At 56.6% G+C, this 17,494-nt stretch overlaps 1 protein-coding gene across 1 annotated transcript in view; it reads right to left on the reverse strand.

Annotated features, from left to right (window-relative positions):
• Positions 1 to 4,081: 4,081 nt before the first annotated feature.
• The window catches only part of ETV5 (ETS variant transcription factor 5), a 13,916-nt gene continuing 503 nt past the window's right edge, over positions 4,082 to 17,494 (reverse strand). The window contains exons 2-13 of the mRNA XM_042024619.1: positions 17,045 to 17,181; positions 16,797 to 16,884; positions 16,604 to 16,651; positions 16,450 to 16,500; positions 11,388 to 11,517; positions 11,015 to 11,278; positions 9,084 to 9,343; positions 8,354 to 8,413; positions 7,873 to 7,941; positions 7,337 to 7,506; positions 6,028 to 6,129; positions 4,082 to 5,868 (exon numbers count right to left, since the gene is read on the reverse strand). Of these exons, the coding sequence (XP_041880553.1) occupies positions 5,647 to 5,868; positions 6,028 to 6,129; positions 7,337 to 7,506; positions 7,873 to 7,941; positions 8,354 to 8,413; positions 9,084 to 9,343; positions 11,015 to 11,278; positions 11,388 to 11,517; positions 16,450 to 16,500; positions 16,604 to 16,651; positions 16,797 to 16,884; positions 17,045 to 17,089 (1,509 nt within the window). The 5' untranslated portion in view covers positions 17,090 to 17,181 and the 3' untranslated portion in view covers positions 4,082 to 5,646. The remainder of the gene's footprint in view (positions 5,869 to 6,027; positions 6,130 to 7,336; positions 7,507 to 7,872; positions 7,942 to 8,353; positions 8,414 to 9,083; positions 9,344 to 11,014; positions 11,279 to 11,387; positions 11,518 to 16,449; positions 16,501 to 16,603; positions 16,652 to 16,796; positions 16,885 to 17,044; positions 17,182 to 17,494) is intronic.

The following is a 17,494-nucleotide window of genomic DNA, read 5'->3' on the forward strand; positions in this document are numbered from 1 at the left end:
AGTTCCCAGCTCTGCCCCTCACCTTGGCTCCACTGTCAGCTGAAACAAAACCTCATATTGCATCTTTTGCCCTGTCTTACCCGTGCACTGGCTGACCCCCTCCTGGCTGGAGGGCTGAGCACCAGCCAGGTGAGCACCCAGCCTTTCAATGCAGGAGGGATCTCCTGCTTCTGCAATGAAGTGGGTGCACCCTCCTTCCAAAATCTGAGCCTCTGGGGTCCTATTGCTTGCCTCTCTAAAAAGTGGCCAAGAAACCATAGAATCCTAGAATGATTTGGGTTGGAAGAGACCTTAAAGACCATCTAGTTCCACCCTCCTGCCATGGGCAGGGACACCTTCCTCTAGGCAGGATGCCTTCCTCAGGATTGCTCTGGACAGAAGAACCTGTGTAGGTGCCCCGTGGTTGGGAATAGTCCATGGGCACCTGTGGAACACAGGAATAACACAGACAGTTACTGCCATGGTTAAGGATAAGAGGATGACGGAGCCTCCCCTGTAGTGCTGAGAGCCTTTAATTCAGCAATTGGCTCATGGTTTCAGAAGCCACTTAAAAGCTTATTCCAGTGTTAGTGCCTTGTAAGAGGCTGGGAGCTCAGTGCTGGAGGGCTCTGAGGCTCAGGGGTATTAGTGGAGCCCCGGCTCTCTTCTCAATGGAGCACAGGAGAAGGTGGGGTCAGTGGTCTCCCTCTTCCTACAGCCTGCCCAGGAGTGGGAGGCTTGGAGTCAGTGACACATCTCCCAGGAAAGTCAGCACAAAGCAGAGAGAAGCTCTGGGAAACAAGCTGTGGCTGAAATCCTCCCTGCCACAGAGTGTCCAGCCCACTGGTATGAACCACATTTGGATACCAAAGACCTCTGCAGATGTGCTACCACAAAACCCCGTGGTGGCCAGAAGCAGCAGATGGACATCCACGAGGTGGTGCCAGACCGATGTGAAGGGAGCTGGGTGTCCTGCACACCCCCGGGTGGAAGTTCCTCACCTTTTCCTTACTCACCAGCCCAAATTTTTTGCTTGCTTGATTTATTTTGTTGTTGTTGTTGTTTTGGTTTGGTTGTTTTTGTTCTGCTTTTTTTCTGGAGTTGACTCATATTGAAGTTGGCCCCACACACGGAGCCACTCATGTTGCTCCAGGTGTTTAAGAGCCAAATCAACCCGCTTATTGAAAACATCGAGTGTTGGAAGAGCTGGGGAAGAGAGGAGCTGCTGTGATGGGACCTACCTCCCTGGTAGAACCAGCTGCCAAGCACAGGCACGAGGCCACCGTGATGGGCAGTGGGACTTGGGCCAGGTGGGAGCTGTGCTGCACTGCCTGTGCTGGACCACGCAGCGCCTCTGTTCTCAAGAGCTGGGCTTGTCGGTCCTGCCAGGAGCACAAGCTGCGTGGGCAGTAATTCTTGCCCTAAATGCTCTTCCAGGCAGCAATGGAAAACTGCATCACGGGCTATTAAATATGAAGCCCCTGAGCCACAAATCCTGCCCCAGTCGGAAGTGCCAGACTATTTATACACTCCCTTGTAAGAGCCACAGCAGACCCTTGGCTGTCTCTGTTGCTTTTTGAACATCTTCCAGTCCTGCTATATGCTTCTGAGACAGGGAGAGCAGAAATGTACTCCATGAATTATGGATGTGTAGAGGGTTGTAATGATGCTCTCCCTTTTACAGGCTCCTCTTTTCCAAATGATTTTTAACCTGTGCCTCTTGGACCATCTGGTAACTCCAAACTCTCATGCCAGGGAGGGGGTAACTTGGGGCACATTATAAACACTGTGAAAAGAAGAAAATAGGAAAAACCACATTTGTCCCCATTCAATACCAGCTGCCATTTTACTGTGTGCTTACCCAGTGTCACAGATTGTTGCTCACCCCGAACTGCCAATGGGCTCTTTGCCACAAGGACCACACAGGGGTGGAAGCTGTGAGGTGGAGGATTGGAGACAGAGTTGGACACCAGCACCAAGGTTTTTCCCAGTCTGGATAGCTGAATCCTTCCCAAAATGCTGCTTCATTGTTCACCATCCTGTCTGCTTGCTCCTCTTCATCCTCCCCAGTCACTGGGAGGAGTGGGAGGAAGGCAGGAGGCAAATGGTGCAGGAGTAGGGGACCACTGTGGTCAGTCCTGGGATGGAGCAGTGGTAGCCCAAGCCATTCCTGCTCCGGGGGGGCAGTGGTGGCAATCGCAGCAGTGCTCCCCAGCTAGGCTCCCCATCCCATGGCATGTTGGAGCACACGTGAGGCACATCCCTGTGCCTGGGAGCGGGATCTGATGGGGCACGAGGTGAGAAGGGAGCACGGACGCTTCCCCACCTGCTTACTCTCCACCTCCCCAACTCCTGGCAAATGCTAGTCCAGCCCCTTCTCTGCCTGTCAGCCCTTGTCCTCATCCCTGGGAGGCTGCAGGCAGGACACTGAACAGCTGTGGCTTGTCCCTCACCCTCGGGGTGGGGACAAGTGGGACCATGCACCCAAAGCAGCTCCATACCCTCTGCATGGAGCGTGAGGAGAGGGAGGGGTGATGTACAGCAGGATCAAATGAGGAGCAAATCCTTGGTGTCCTAAGCAATAAAAGCCAGTGTGGTACCAAACCCTTTGGGGCCTGAACCCCTTTTGCCCCACACTGACAAATTGGAATAGAAAAACACCTCTTCCTAACCTCTCCCTTCGGTAAGAGCAGCGTGAGAGATGCCCGCGGGGCCCCAGCCCTGCCCACAGTAAGATTTGCAGGGCCAGGGTCAGGGTTGTGGTGTGACAAGATGCTTGATGAAGGCTTTGAAAGGCTTTGCCTTATCTGCTCATCCTCATCCTCACCATCCATAATTGGTCCCACATATTTGCACCAGGTTGAGATCCCGCCACCCTTGGCCATCTGCCTGCCGGCCGCACTACCGGTGGCCCCATTTTCCCCTTGCTCCATCCTGAGCACCAGGACTCAGTCTGCTGAAATCCCTAGCGAGGTGGGATTACCAGGCACTGTCTGGAGCTCAGATCACCTGGGTTTTGCAGTCTTGGGCAGAGGACAGAGCTTTGTGGAATATTGAAATGGGATGGGGTTGGGAGTGCAAGATGTCTCTTGAGGCTAAAGAGCTGATTTAGCTCCCTGAAGGCTTCAGGCCAGATGAATTGGTTTTGCTGGATGTTTTAGATCCTGCTTTGCCCTGCCTGGGCTGGGAGACAGCCACACTTCTCCATGCAGCTTATCACTTCAGGCATGATGGAAGAGCAGCTTAAGGACCCATTAGCAACATGGCTGGCAGCCAGGAGTGGATCCAGGCAAGGTGGGGTGGGTGTGTAAAAAGCGTCATGGCACATAAGGACCTTTCGCCTCTCCACTGCCACATCTAGGGATGGGGTTTGGCTGGGCAGTGAGAATCAGCTGGAAGACAAGACGTGTCAGAGTATCCCCAGCAGCATCACACCAACCCCCTGCACAGGATGGGCTGGGAGCCCGTGGACACCCTGGCTCAGCCCAGCTAAAATTGAGGCCAATGGGAGTGGGCAGTTCTGGGCTGTTTGAGCTTTTCTCCAGCCTGTCAGGAGAAACACAGACCCTTCAGCTGAATCAAGTCCTCACAGCGCAGCCTTTGCCCTCTACCCACCTTCCTTCATCTTTTTGCAAACCCTGAATTGTTCCTAGGCTAGAAATGGAGACAGTGAGGGGACCACGGTCAGTAGCTTGTGGAGGGGCGTTCCTGAGAGGTCACCACCAGCTTTAGCCCTGCTCGATGGCAGGTGCTTGGGTTTCCAGGGGAGTGGAGGACTCACTGAGAAACCCTGGGGAGGAAGCAATATTAAATTGCAGCTGCTGGGCAGAAGCCACCCCCGTTTCAAATGGATCCTCTCATGGGATGTGGCTTTGTGGAAACCATGGCAGTATCCAGACCCAGGAGCAACAAATGCAGAACTGGGGAGAGGGCAGGGGGACTGGGGAGAGAGCAGCCCTCGTGACTTGGTCCCAGCTCCAGACTGCAAATGATGGGCTGTACCCTGGACCACTGCAGACCCCACAAGCACATCCAGGGGCTCCTCCCAACCCAGGCAGCATCCCACGGCACAGGCAAAGCAGGAGCCCAGGCAGTCAGGGAGGAACAGGAAGCAAGATCCTTTATTGTACACAGTACAGAATGTAATGCAGCTTTGCAGGAGATACATAGCCCTGCTTGAATAAAGATATTTCAAATCAGTCCTCAGATTAACTCCTTCTGCACTGCAGACCTGCCACACCGAGCAAATGGTTAAAAACCTGTCCCCAAGGTGGGGTTCCCAAAACCAAATGCTCCCCATGGGTACAAGCCACTGCAGCCACCATGGGGAGAGCAACCAAGTCATCGTAGAGTTAATCTTCATACTTCCCAAAAAAAAAAAAAAAAAAGAAACAGACAAAAAAAACCCCAAAAAAACCAACCAAAAAAAAAAAAAAAACCAACAAAACAACCAAAAAAAAAAAAAAAACCAAACAAAAATTCCAACCGAAGCTAACTAATGAGGAGAAAAAATTCCTATACAGCATTTACAACAAAACATGTAGCCTGGTGCAGGAGAGGCAGGTATGGATATATGAGTGGTGGAGGAGTGTTAGGAGGTGCAGCAAGGGGTGGGGGGAGCTGGAGGGAAGTGGGGTACTGAGGAAGGGGGGTGGGGGACCCCCCCATCCCTGCCCACCTCAGCCTTACAGCCCAGCTCCGAGGCCATGCCGAGCAGGGGGAGCGCAGCTGAGCCACTACTGGGGTTCAGCCCTGGCTCCCCTGGGAAAGAGGACTGGAGTGGTGAAATGGAGTGGACCAGATCCTTCGGCAGCCATCCCAGGAAGCCGTGGGCATCGAGGGCTCCCCCTGCCACCAGGAAAGCCATGGGGGTGTCCCCAGGGGCTCCAGGGACAGCAGCCGGGCTGCAAAAAATAGCTTTGCCTTAAAATACAAAAAATCTACAAAAATCAGTTTAGAAACCTTTAGTATTTTCCTAAAACATCCCAAAAAAAAAAAAAAAACCAAAAACGAAGAGGGAGTTAGTGTCAGGGTCTCCTCCCCCAAAATGCAACCCATGGCCCATTGCCAGAGCTGGGGAGGATTGAGGGCACGGAGAGGATGCAGGAGGTTCTATGGGAACAACGGGTTATATGGGGAGGGGGGCTCAGGAAGAAGGCAGAAGGCTCCTCAGGGTTGGGGTAGGATGCTGCGCACATCAGCCCCGGGGTGCTGGCCCAGGCGGCCCCCCCGCATCCCTCCTCTCTGTGCAAATCAAAGCCCTTTCCACCACACAAGGCAGCTACGCGGATTGTGCTCGATGCAAAGCAGATTGTCGTGACAATTGGCTCGGTAGCCACGCAGCCCAGTCCTGGGGCACTGCCAGAGCCAGGGCCTGGGGAAGAGACTGCAACTTGAGGCTGCCGGCGCCCCAAGACATCACACTGATGCATGGCAGGAGGTGCCAGCCACGGGCAGTCCTGTGCACTAGCCCTTGGAAAGGAAGGGTGGGAATTCGGCAGCAACACACGTGGGGCGTTTTAAATTCCTCGAATTCATGTGTGTGCACCCATGTGGTTTGTCGTTGGGTTGGTTTTTTTCCTTACGAACAGCCAAAAATATTCTTTAGAAAACTGTGTTTGCCCCAGGTGGATGCGCTAGTGCCAATGGCTCTGCCAGCCGGCCGAGTCAGTAGGCGAAGCCCTCCGCGTAGGGAAGGCTGCCGCAGGGATCCTTCTCCAGGAGGAATGCCGGGCTGTCCTCGAAGTGTGTCAGCGGCACCGTCTCCTCCTCCGGCACTGGGCAGTCCGGCTCCGTCTTCAGGAAAGGGCGCTGGTTGTCGGGATAGGCCATGGAAAAGAGGGCGTCGGGGTCACAGACGAATTTATAGACGTACCGCTCGCCGGCAACCTGCGAGGAGGAGGGAGGGTGTGAGAGGTGCCCTGAACGTCACCCCTGCCCAGGGGAAGCACCACACACCTCACACCAGACCTAATCCCTCTTCTGCTGCAGCCTGGGGCAGCAGGGGACGGTCACACCTTGCTGCGGGGTGGCAGGGGGGGCACTCACCTTCTGCATGATGCCCTTCTCGTAGTAGTAGCGCAGGGAGCGGCTGAGCTTGTCGTAGTTCATGGCTGGCCGGTTCTTCTGGATGCCCCAGCGCCGTGCTACCTGTGGGGAGAGAGGTGGCAGCCATCAGGGCTCCGGCTGGGGCTTGAACAGGGATCCTCAAAGGAAATGACAACTGAAATGCAGGCTAGAGGCTTGTTTGGGGGGGCTGCAGCAGCCAGGGGCAAAGGTGTCACCGTGGCCTGGGAGTGGTTCCCCGCCTGCCATGATAAATGCTCCGGCTGTGACCACACAGCCACCGCCAAGTCAGGGGTCAAATCAAAAGCCATTTGATTAGGGAGAGCCTGCCAAAAAAGCTGCTTCAGAATACCACAATTTCCACGCATGGAGCAAGAGATATTACGGGTAATTACCCACAATGCGCAGCTCGGTGCTGGCTACAGCTGCTCTCAATTACTCCCCAAACAGCTTCTTCCTCTGTGTCACCCTCCCGCGGAGCCGCACGGATCCGGCACGGCCATGTGCCAGCACAGAGCTGCTGCTGGTGATGCCGTGATGACTTTTTGCCTTTTCTTTTATACTCCTGTTACACCTTTTTACAACTTCTGTGTTCTTAGTGCTTTTTGCCTACATTCTTGGATTTGTTTGTTCAGCTAAGAGACTCAACATTTTAGAAGCTTCGTAGGTAGAAGTTAGTGTGCCCCAGACTCCAAGGTCCTCTCCAGAACACATTCTGTAAACTAAGATAGAACCATCCAGGGGAAGGTTCCTGGGGGGGGGAGGGAGGCTCATTCAAGCCTCTCATTGGGGAATTTTTGATAGATATGCTAGTTAGTAAGACCTACAATGTCACACCAGATCTTTTTGGGGGTGTGCATTGCGGTGTGCATTTCGGTGCATTCGACGTGGATGTCTGCACCTAAGGATCCTTAAAATAAATACCAAGGTAAAATCCCTTTTTCCCTTCTAACAGTGTTTGACTCTTGATTTTAAGACCAGGAAAAGGCATCAATGGAAACCCAGGGCAAAGGATGGGAGCAGCTTGGGAAGGAGGGAGCCATGGCAGAACCTGGGTCTCAGCAAGGCACAGCATAGAGACAACACCACCACGGCTGGTGGCCCCTGCCATCTTCAGCCACACCAGGAGGCAGTGGAAGATATTAAAGGCAAATTTCTACAGCTGACTGCAGAGCAGAGATATGTGTCTTGCCTCAAGCACGAGTGGGAAGATGCTGTTGCACAGGAAGGATCCAGCCCACTCCCGCATCCCCACAGCAACTCCCCAGCTCCAGGGCAGGACCTCTCTTACCTCCTCAGGCTCAATCAGCTTGAACTCCATGCCCCGGCCGGTCCACGCGATGAAGTGGGCATTGGCGGGGTCATCCAGGAGGGTGACCAGGAACTGCCAGAGCTGCAGGGACCCACGCCGCTGGTAGGGAGGGCCCTCACGGTACAGGGTGGGCTCCTGCTTCACTTTACCTGCCCGCACCAAGACACCTGGTTAAACACCCTGGCTCTGCTCCTCCCAGGCTGTGTCACCAGCAGGGGACATGTACAACAACACGGGTCACCCCTGTGCCGAGACACCTGAGCAGGATCAGGCCATGGGGTGGGAGAGGGGAGAGATGCTGGGGATGGTGCTGCAGGCACGTAGGTGTCAGGGACAGAGATGGAACGTGGCAGTGATGCCAAGCTGCCACGTGGGATGATTCTCAGCAGCTCTCAAGAGCACAGTGCCAGCACTGCCTGGCTTTATGAGGCAGGCACTGCAGATCCCAGCATCCCCACATCTTCCTCCACGAGCCCCGGTTCCCCCGCAGGCCTCCTCCAGGGCCAGATTCTTACCCTCCAGCCTCTCGGGTACCACGCACGTGTCATCAAAATACAATCGTGTGTCCTTTTCATATGAAAATCCTACGAGGAAAAGACCCTTGGTGAGCATAGGGCCCCTCCACTACCCTGGCTGGACCCCAAAAAACCCTGGCTTGGCCCAACCCAGCACAGGACCCCATCTGCAGCTCTGGGAGCAGACCCATTCCCAGCTATTTCAGTGGCTGAGCGCTGCGCAGCTCTGCCCTCGTCACTGCTCCCAAACCCTATTAGCAGCTCTGTCAGGAGCATTATCCCAGATTACACGGCGCTGCCGTGCCCTCACAGCACGCTCACAGGGGCCGCCAGCTGCTTTTGGGGCTGGCACACGCAGCTCTCACAGGCCCCACAGTGCTCTCGTGGGTGTTTTCAGGGTGCCCAGGGAGTGCTGGGTGCCAAGGGAGGGGTGGGATGGGGCCATGATGGGGGAGAGCAGGAGAGCAGGAGGGTCACTCACCGTCATGGCTGTTGGGGAAGACATTCCCCCGTAGGTACGAGGACTGGCAGTTAGGCACTTCTGAGAGGGAAATGGAAATAACATTACCCTGTGGGTGCCACCATGGATTCGGCAGCATATTCTTTACCCCGAGCACGTCCTGCAGTGAAGTCTGGGAACCTTCCTCCCTCCCCACGCTCCCTGGTCTACCACATCCACCCTCAACATTGGGGAAAAAAACCCAGTATGACTTGGGGTGGCACTGGAATTTAGACTGGAGCATGGGCTAAGTGAGCTCGAGTTTTCACAGGCCTCGCATGAAGGGAGGCACTGCTCCGCCTCCCCTACCATCTGCTTGGCTGTGCCACCCTCCATCCCGAGGCTGGGGTATTTTTAGGTCCTAAGGCGATTAGAGGATTTTTCCATGATGCTGGTAGGGTCCAGCAGGCAGAAGTCACAGCTGGCCCTAGGCCAGAGCCAAGGGGGGACCCACCAGGTGCCGTGGGTGCCCCAGCCTGTGGCGACAGCACTGACCACACCACTGGCATCAGGTAAGCGCCTGCTCTATCCTCTGGCTTTGGAAAAGGAGGAAAGAGAGGAAAGAAAAAGGCAAAGCAGCATCCCAGCACCACAGGAGCTCCAGGGTGACACAGCACCCACTGCCCAAGGCTCAACCCTGCACCTGCCATGCTGATGGCAGAGATGCTCTGCTCCTTGGAGTGTCACTGGCGTGACCCCACCCAGCACCCACCTGAGTCAATGCAGTAGTCCCGAGGCTCCTGCTTGATGCCCAAGGGGGGCTGGAAGCTGTGGCCAGGGGGACCGGGCAGGCCAGGGCCGCCATGCTCGTAGAGAGGGTCATGGTACTCCTGCTTGAATCCCTGAGGGGGGCGGGGGGCAGCAGGGCCCAGGGGCTCTGACAGCTGCCGGTGGTAGATGGGGCGGCTGTCCCCCGGGACCCCAGCCTGCGGTGGGAAGGGGTGGCAGGGCTCAGACAGCTGCCTCTGAAACCTGGGGGAGAATGACATGGCATTACTGAGGAGTGGGAGGGTCAGCCCTGCTCTTGGCTCCCACCCCAGACCAGCACTGCCTGACTTACAGCTGGGTGCCTTCAGCCTGGGGTGCTCCCAGGGTGCACCCACAGCAGGCTGGGACGGTTCCTCAGACACACAGCCACCACAGGGGCTCATCCCATGGGGACCCAGTGGGGTGCTGAGAAGCCCTGTGCCCCTCCAAGTGCTCAGGACCCCAAGATGGAGGAGCAGGATAACACATGGGCCATCACATCTGGCCTTCAGGTATCTGGAGAGGAACAAAAAACCACCCCCCAACACTCATATCTCTGTGAACCAGTAAAATCTGTCCCCGGTGTGGGGGGCAGGGGCCAGGGATGCTGTGCATGGGTGGGCGCTTACGCAAAGCCAAATCCACCCCGCAGCTCCAGCCGGCTGCTAATCCGCCTGCGCAGCTGGGATTAAACCTTGAACTCGACAGCAGGGAGCACTATTTTGGGCTCCGTGGTGCTGCCACCACTGGTCTGAGAGCACGGTTTCTGCTGGTGGCGATGGATGAGGGACCATCTCGAGGGGGTGCTGCCACATCCCCTCGTCCTCCGGCACCTTGAAAGGTGATCTTGGATCTCCGTGCCGGCTCCTCTCAGCCGGCCTTGCACCATTTGGCTTTGTAACCGGAGCTCTCCCAGCTGCCGGGCTGGGATTACTCCATTTCCGAGCCATGTCCCTCTGCCCTTCCTGAATGAAACCCAAGCCCCGTGCTGGCACAGTGCTTCCCAAGGGGTCGCAGCCAGCCCCCTGCATAGCCTGAAGGTCACCCGGAGCCCCGCTCTGCTGGGGAGGGATGCTTGCCTGCTGTAGGCACATTCCAAGGGCTTCCGTGGCCCCACTGCATGGCCTTTGCCAGGCTGCCACGTCTCGTCCCATTCCCACAGGGGTGACATGGTGGCTGTCACAGCAAAGGGCATCCAGAGGCCACAAGCAGAGCACCTACTATGAGCACCCATAGGAGCAAACCCAGGGTGAGGGAGGGGACTGGCAAAGCCTCCAGGGATGTGGGAGTGATGGGGAATGAAGCCACAGCTTGGAGAGGAAGGAGGGAACAGGGGTTTCCCACCACAGCCCACAAAATCATGGTGATGCCATGCAGTGCATGGGGCAGCTCAGGACCACCCCCAGCCTGGGTGCACATGGGCAGGACAGAGATGGTCACAGCTCCACAGAGATGGTCACAGCTCCACAGAGATGGTCACAGCTCCACAGCCCAGCGGGGCTTGGCTTGGGAGGCAGAGCTACAGTGCAATGGGAACGAGGAGAGCAGAGCCCTGACTCAGGACCATCACCCGTTGGAACAGGGGTGGATGCAGGAGGCAGCCTCTGCCTCCCTTGCCTTTCCCAAGAGGGAGGTAAAGGTTCTGCCCAATGTTCTGGGACTGGAAGGAGCAGTTCCCTGTTAGCAGGAGAAAGAGCCACAAGATCCCGGTAGGAAGTGGCAAGTTTTGCCACGTGGGACCACAGGAAGCAACATTTGGCCCACCAACTGCAACCGCAGCATGGGAACAAAGGCACAAGCGTTTCTCTTTCTTCCCCACACTTTGCGACCACCAACCCACACCAAGAGTCCCCATAAAGCCCCGCAGGATTCCTGTGGTCTCTGGGGACGCCTTACCTGTGCTCTGTGGGGTATTGGTTCTCAGACATCATCTTTGGCATGTGCATGGGCGGGTGTGGTGGCCGCGGCACGGCGAAGGGCGGCTGCTGCCGCTGCTCCTGCAGCGCGTGAGGGGCCGGGGCAGCCCCATGGGCAGCCGCTGGCACGGCCGGGGCCGGCGGTGGCGGCGGTGGCAGGGCCGGGCCGGGGTGCGCAGGGGACACCGGTGTGGCGGGCGGCGTTAATGGCTTGAACCCGGCGGGGGGTTTCCTGTCGTAGGCACTGCCAAAGGAGATGGGCCAGGGGCTGAGGGCAGCACCGGCGGGGACAGCACCGCGTGGCACAGAGCGCCTGGGGGCTCTGCAGGCAGCCGTGTCCCCGTGCTACCTACCAGCAGTTGTAGAGGCACTTGTCCCCATAGCCGGCACAGAGAGCCTGCTCGTGGCTGCAGGATGACAGCTCCGAGGATGGGCTGGGCAGCTCCCGCTTGATCTTTGCCGGAGGTGGGGCGTGCAGGACCACTGCAAGGACACCGAGGAGGACACAGGCTCACCCACAGGGGAGAGGGCGATGGGAACATCACGCCTGCAAGCATCAGCTCTTTGCTTGGGAATAAGGTGCTGAATTATGCCCTGGGAGCACTGGGCAACTGAACCAGGGCAATATGGTGCCCTGCCAGACCCCAGCACCAGCGGAGAAGTGAGCCAGGGTGGCAGGGGAGGGCAGAGTTGGGACAGTCACAGCAGCCCAGGACACAGCTCTCAGAAGGGGAATTGCTCCCCATTGGGATCCAAGAGGGGCAGAGCAAGGACTGTGAGAGGGCAACAGGCAGCTCGACAGCAGCCTTGGATGAGACACGTGCTGTGGCCAGGCCAGCAGCTCCCCAGCAAGTGAAGAGCCCAAGAACCACAGGCAGTGGCTGCCTGCCTGAGACACAGAGCAAGGGGTGAGGGGGCTCAACAGACTGGAGCTCCAAGAGCTCGTAAACAGCAACCCACTCGCCCTCACAGGGGCATACCCGCTCCCAGAGTTTTTAAGTGGGATCCACCTTCCTGCAGCCAAGGTGGCCCAATGGGATCCACTCCTAGGGTCCCACAATTGTATGAGCTCAAGTGACAAACATCCCATTAAACCCAAATCCTCTCCACCCACTCCCAAGCTCACTTGCTATATATAATTATAAACTGAGTAATATATGCTTAAGCTAATTAATTTCTAAAAGCAGGCGCCCTAGGAAAGGGAAAGCACCTCAGAGATCTGTACCTAAATAGTGCCTCAGAGGAGAGCCAAGACTAATCGGAAGTGGAGTATTAGCTTCATGTGAAGCCTAAACACAGCCCAGCTACACTGGAGAGGAGCAAATAGCTCCAGGACAACTGTTCACAGCTTGCCAGGTAATTAGCTGCTCCCCTAATTTGTCAAAACCTTTAAAGAGTTGCTGACTCCCCTTTGTACCCATCCCCCCCTCGAAAGGCCTCAGTACAGCTGGTACCAAGGGCATAAACCCCCCCCTCCCCGTGAAGGATTTGAAACACAAAGCCCAGCGCTGAGCCAGCACAGCCCCCCACACGCCTTCCACCCGCTCCCAAGCCGGATTTATCCCACTCCTCCTTCCCCCCCTCCCCAGCGAGGTTTTGCCACTCTCAGCATTTCCAGCCTTAAAAGGGGGCCAAGCATGGCAGCGGCAAAGCACAGGCACCCCATGAGCCATGGGAAAGCAAAGGGGAACTGGCTTTGGAAGGGCTCCAGCTGCCTATCGCGGGCATGGCTCTCCAAACAGGCTCCGTGTTGTTGGAGCGGGTTGTTTTTCCGCCAGTCGTACAATGGGGTCTGGTTATTCATTGAAAAAAAAAAAAAGCCTCCAGTCCCTGAGCAGGCACCACCCTCCATTCACAAACACTTCGTAGTGCTCCATTCATGTGGCTGAGGGAGGAAAAAAAAAAAGAAAGGAAAAATTTCCCCAGAGCTTAGCACTGCCATTCAAAAAAAAAGGGAAATGAGCCTTAAGATCCTAACAGAGACCAGCTGTCCAAGCCCGGGCTCTGTGCAACGTTTGGATTCCTTACACAAACACTGCAGGGCCGGCCGGCGCTGCTCAGCAGGACTCGCTCCTCAGCCAAGCTCATGGCCAGCGAGGCTGGAGGAGTCCAGGGGGCACCGAGGCCAGTGGTGCAGCTTTTGGGGGGAAAGGCACTGGGTTTGGGTCCCAGCAGCGAGCAGCCAGGTGGGAGGAGCTGCCCTGCCCCAGCACCCAACACCTCAAAGGAACTCTGGGTGCACAAGCACTTTTACCCTTTCCGGTCCTGCCCTCGGCACTATAATTAAAAGCTAAAAAAATATATAAAAATATGCAGAGGGAGCAGCTCAACTACAGACGGGGCCGGAGAACGTTGTGTTGGCAGATCCACGCCAAGGCTAAGCCTGGACACCGTGGGTGCCCGGCAGCCCCTCGGGATGGAAGGACCCCAGGGAGGCCGGGCAAGGGACCAGCCACACGTGCCACTGCTGTGCCCAGCCGGGAGGGGAGCTGGGTGGGGGAGCTCAGGCAAACCCCCGCAGTGCCATACACGCAGCCAGACTGGAAATGCCCCTAACGCCAACCATCAGCCAAGGGTGACACCGCAAAGCCACTCGAGGCCTTGAATTCCCAGTGAATCCCTTGGTGGAGGACAGGGCAGGTTATTCCCACCCATTGGCATAATTGGACCTCCCCGAGACTAAGCTTGGGCAACACTGGCTTCCACTGAACAAGGCAAGGGGAAGGCAACCAAACCACCACGTCCAGCCCGGGGACACTGGCACCCGCTCAAGCCGTCACCTGGGAGCCGAGCTCCGCGCCTGCCCCTCCATCCCCCGGCGCTACAGGACGCACCCAAGGTCACACGAGGAGAGGAGGCAGAAATAGAAGCCAGGCTCCTGCTTTCCTTTGTTTAAACAACTCTTCCTCACAAACAAACCTCCCTCTTTCATTTTGGTGTGTAAGAAACTCCGTGCCCTGCCCGTGGCTGTTGCCACGTGCTGCCTGCGCAGGGAGGCCACAGGTACCCTGGGAACAAATCACTTCTTGTGGTGCTTGATCTCCTCAGCATGATCCCATCTCCTCAGCATGATCCCATCACTTCCCAGGTCCTTAAACAACCAGTGGAGGCATAACACTGTACGTACACCCTTGGCCACAGGACCACATTGCTGGTGAGCTCACCCCCATGCCCGGTCAGGGGTGCAGCATGAGAGCCAGCATGGTGAGCTCTGCAGAGTCACCACAGCCTCCTCGCTTTCATGGAAGGATCCATCACCTCCCTGGGCAACTAAGAAGCCCGGAATCTGGCCTCTTGCCACTCAGTCCAGGGCACTGAGAACAATGCATCCCTCATCTGGAGTAGCCTTGCTTTCCCTACGGAGGGATTTCCTCCCCAGCACAGAGACCCACTGCCCTCCAGATTATTTTGCTCCCAAGCCCCAACTTTAAGACCCTTGCCTGCCAGGGATCTTGGCTACGGAGTCGGGAACAGAGAGTGGGCAGTAGCAGAGCTGCAGGCAGCCATGAGGGGGTTTTAGCAAGACAAGAAGGATGCTGCAGTTCTGAGCATCTCCAAGACTCCACATGGCACATGCGGCAATGCTCCCCACTGCATGGGGCCCAAACTGAGCCTGGTTTGTCCCTTTTTGCTGCTGTGCCAAGGAAGCTTGGCCCTGGGAATGCAAGATGGGGCACAAGATTGAAGTTTGCTCAGGATAAGAGAGCAGCAGTTCCCTCAGGGAAAAGGTGTGGAGCCACACAACTGCAGAAACAGAGTCCAACACACGTCCACAAGCATCCGTGGGGACTGAGGGGACATTTACCTCTCCCTGGGAGCTAACGGATGCTGAACTCCAATGTGATTGCCAGCCCAGGAAGGCAGCATGTCCCTGCTAGTGAAAGCTGGGTGCAGACCACAGCTGCAGCAGAGTCCTCCTTCTCTCCCTTTCTACGTGGCACATAGCTCAAAACTGGAGTTTCTCTCCTCTGTGAACTCTCTCTAGTGCAGGGATGGAGGAGCTGGGCTTCCCATTCCCCTCTTCCTCAGTCAGAGTCCCCCCCACAGCCAGCAATCCCAGCAGCAAGAGAAACCTTTGCTTTCTCTCCCCAGGAAAGTTAAGGAAGGTTATTGCTGCAGGGAGTCGTGCAGGCAGATCTCTCAAGTGACAAAGGCGTTTCAACACCAGGTCCACAGGCTGAGCAGGTCAGAACATTTTAAGAGTCCTGACCAAATAAATGCCTTTTTCTTTCCCTCCTCTTTCTTCTGCATCACCCAGAAAAGTTTGTCTCTCCTCTCTGAGCTCTTCAGGTTACAAGGAAAAAGAGACTGCCAAAAGGCACTGGAAACAGCTTCAGCTCCAAGAGCCACCCTCCCACGCACACTGCAGTTTCTACTGCTCCGAGCAAGAGCTGCTGGGCTGTGCTGGGGATGTCAACAGACCGTTGTGTTTCTGACTCTGGGCTCGCCTTTTATCTCAGGGGAGACAGGGGGAAAAAACACTTCTGAAACTTGGGCTGTCTGGACCGGCTTAATGGCAAGTTTCCCACTCCAAAGTAATCAAAGAGCAATAATTAACATGCATTTGCTGTCGGAGGAGATACCCCGCTGCATGCTGTGACAAAGCTGGAATGAAAAATCTGTTCGACTGCAGGCTAAACTTGATTTCCTTTAAGTTCCGTAGCTGTCTGGCTCAGCAGCAAAACCCAGCCACCGACACCAAGCTACTACTTGTGTTTGCCAGGTAACAACTCAAAACATCCTGATTCCTCCCCCTTCTCCTCCAACCGACCCTTCGACGCCCGAGAGCAGCGCCCGGAGCTGCGCCAGCCCCACACGCCATTCCCCGGCCCCTGCCCTCGCCACTAACCCGCTCTGGCAACCACCCGCGGCTCAGAACCAACTCTCGCTCTTATGCAATTCACGAGGGACTGCATTTTCACTGGCCTCCTTTTAAAGACGCTGGCTTGCCAGTGATTAATGCTGCTTAAAGCGGCTCAAATTTCACCGCTCAGGCTTGCTCTTGCCAACAGCGCTGGGCCAAGACTCTAAAAGGCTCTAGAAACTGCAGAGATTGTGGCTAACCAAGCAGCCCAGCACGGGTTATCTCTTCCACTTGAAAGGGAAAAGGAGTATTTAGAAGCGAATCCACCTCGCTACGAACAAGCATCGCGTCTCAGAGGAACCCAGAGAGCAGCTAGAGATATTTCCATGCATTTGGCCATAATTTTCCCCATTAACAAAAGACAGGACATTGCACGTTTCATCTCGATGCACCCAAACCACACGTGCTTTCTCCCAAAAGCCCATGATTCCACGTTTCAGCCCCAGGAACAACTGCTTTCCCAAGGAAGCTACTCCAAACCCAGTTCAAATGTTTGCACAGGCACCCAAACATCTACCCTCAGAGAACAAAAACCCGGAACAATCACTTACAGTTGTCAGACTGGAAATCTGGGACAAATTGTTCGTCATCGGGGACCTGAGCTAAAAAAAACAAACAAAAAAGTGGGTTTATGGCGTTTTCAGTTCTCAAAAAAACGCTTGCAGAGAGATTTTACATGGCAAAAAGGCGGAGGTGAAGACTTGCCTTCAGCTAGCCAGGCCTCTTGGAGCTGGCTGAGATCCTGGAAGAGCTCTGGAACAGAGTGAAAGACTTATGTGCTCCACAGAAGAATAAATAAAACTGCCATTATTTGCAGGATTATTTCTAAAACAACGCAAGGCGAGTGGTCTCATGGGGCCGCTGAGAGGCCATGGCCACCCAGGCCAGCCCTGCCTACCTTCCGAGTCATGGGCCAGGTCAGTCTCCAAAAATTTCCTTTTCCTATCGGACCCCAGCCGGCCTCGGCCCTCCTCTGTGCAGGACTTCTGCAAGGAACAGGGCGACAGCTGCCCGTGAGTGTGGCAGCCCCCAAGGACAAGGGTGGTACTCCCAAAGATGAGGAGTGGGTGCTCCAAGGATGGGGAAGGGGTGTCCCCCAAGGTCGGGGAGGAAGGTGTCACCAGGGATCAGGGTGGGCAAACTTACCCCGGGGCCCATGAAGGGAACCTGCTGGTCGTAGAAGCCGTCCATGGTGCGGGGGAAGCGGGCAGTGCCCCCGGCCCGCTCAGCATCGACGCCGGCCCGGGAAGGGGGGTCCCGCCCGGGCTCCGGCAGGTGCGCGGCTGGGGGGTGGAGGGGACGGCGAGGGGGAGGGGTCAGCCCCTGGCCCCTGCCACCCCCGGGGCCGGCTCGGTGCGGGTGCGGGGCCGCCACGCCTCCCCGGGGAGCCGGCCCGCTCCTGCCGTGGCGGGTCGCAGCCCCCCGGCTCGTGATGTCACCTAATTTCTATAGAAACGGCCGTGACATCACGCGCCGTGGGAGCGGGAGGAGGCAGCGGGGCGGGCGGGCGGGCCGCGCTTCGCCTCGCCCCCCGGCCCGTCCCGGCCCGTCCCGTCGCGTGCCCGGGGGGGGGGGGGGGGGGGGGGGGGGGGGGGG

The sequence above is a fragment of the Corvus kubaryi genome, unplaced genomic scaffold (genome assembly GCF_017639235.1).
Source record: "Corvus kubaryi isolate FWS band 111438036 unplaced genomic scaffold, C.kubaryi_AGA036_p1.0 37264, whole genome shotgun sequence".
Classification (NCBI taxonomy): Eukaryota; Metazoa; Chordata; class Aves; order Passeriformes; family Corvidae; genus Corvus; species Corvus kubaryi.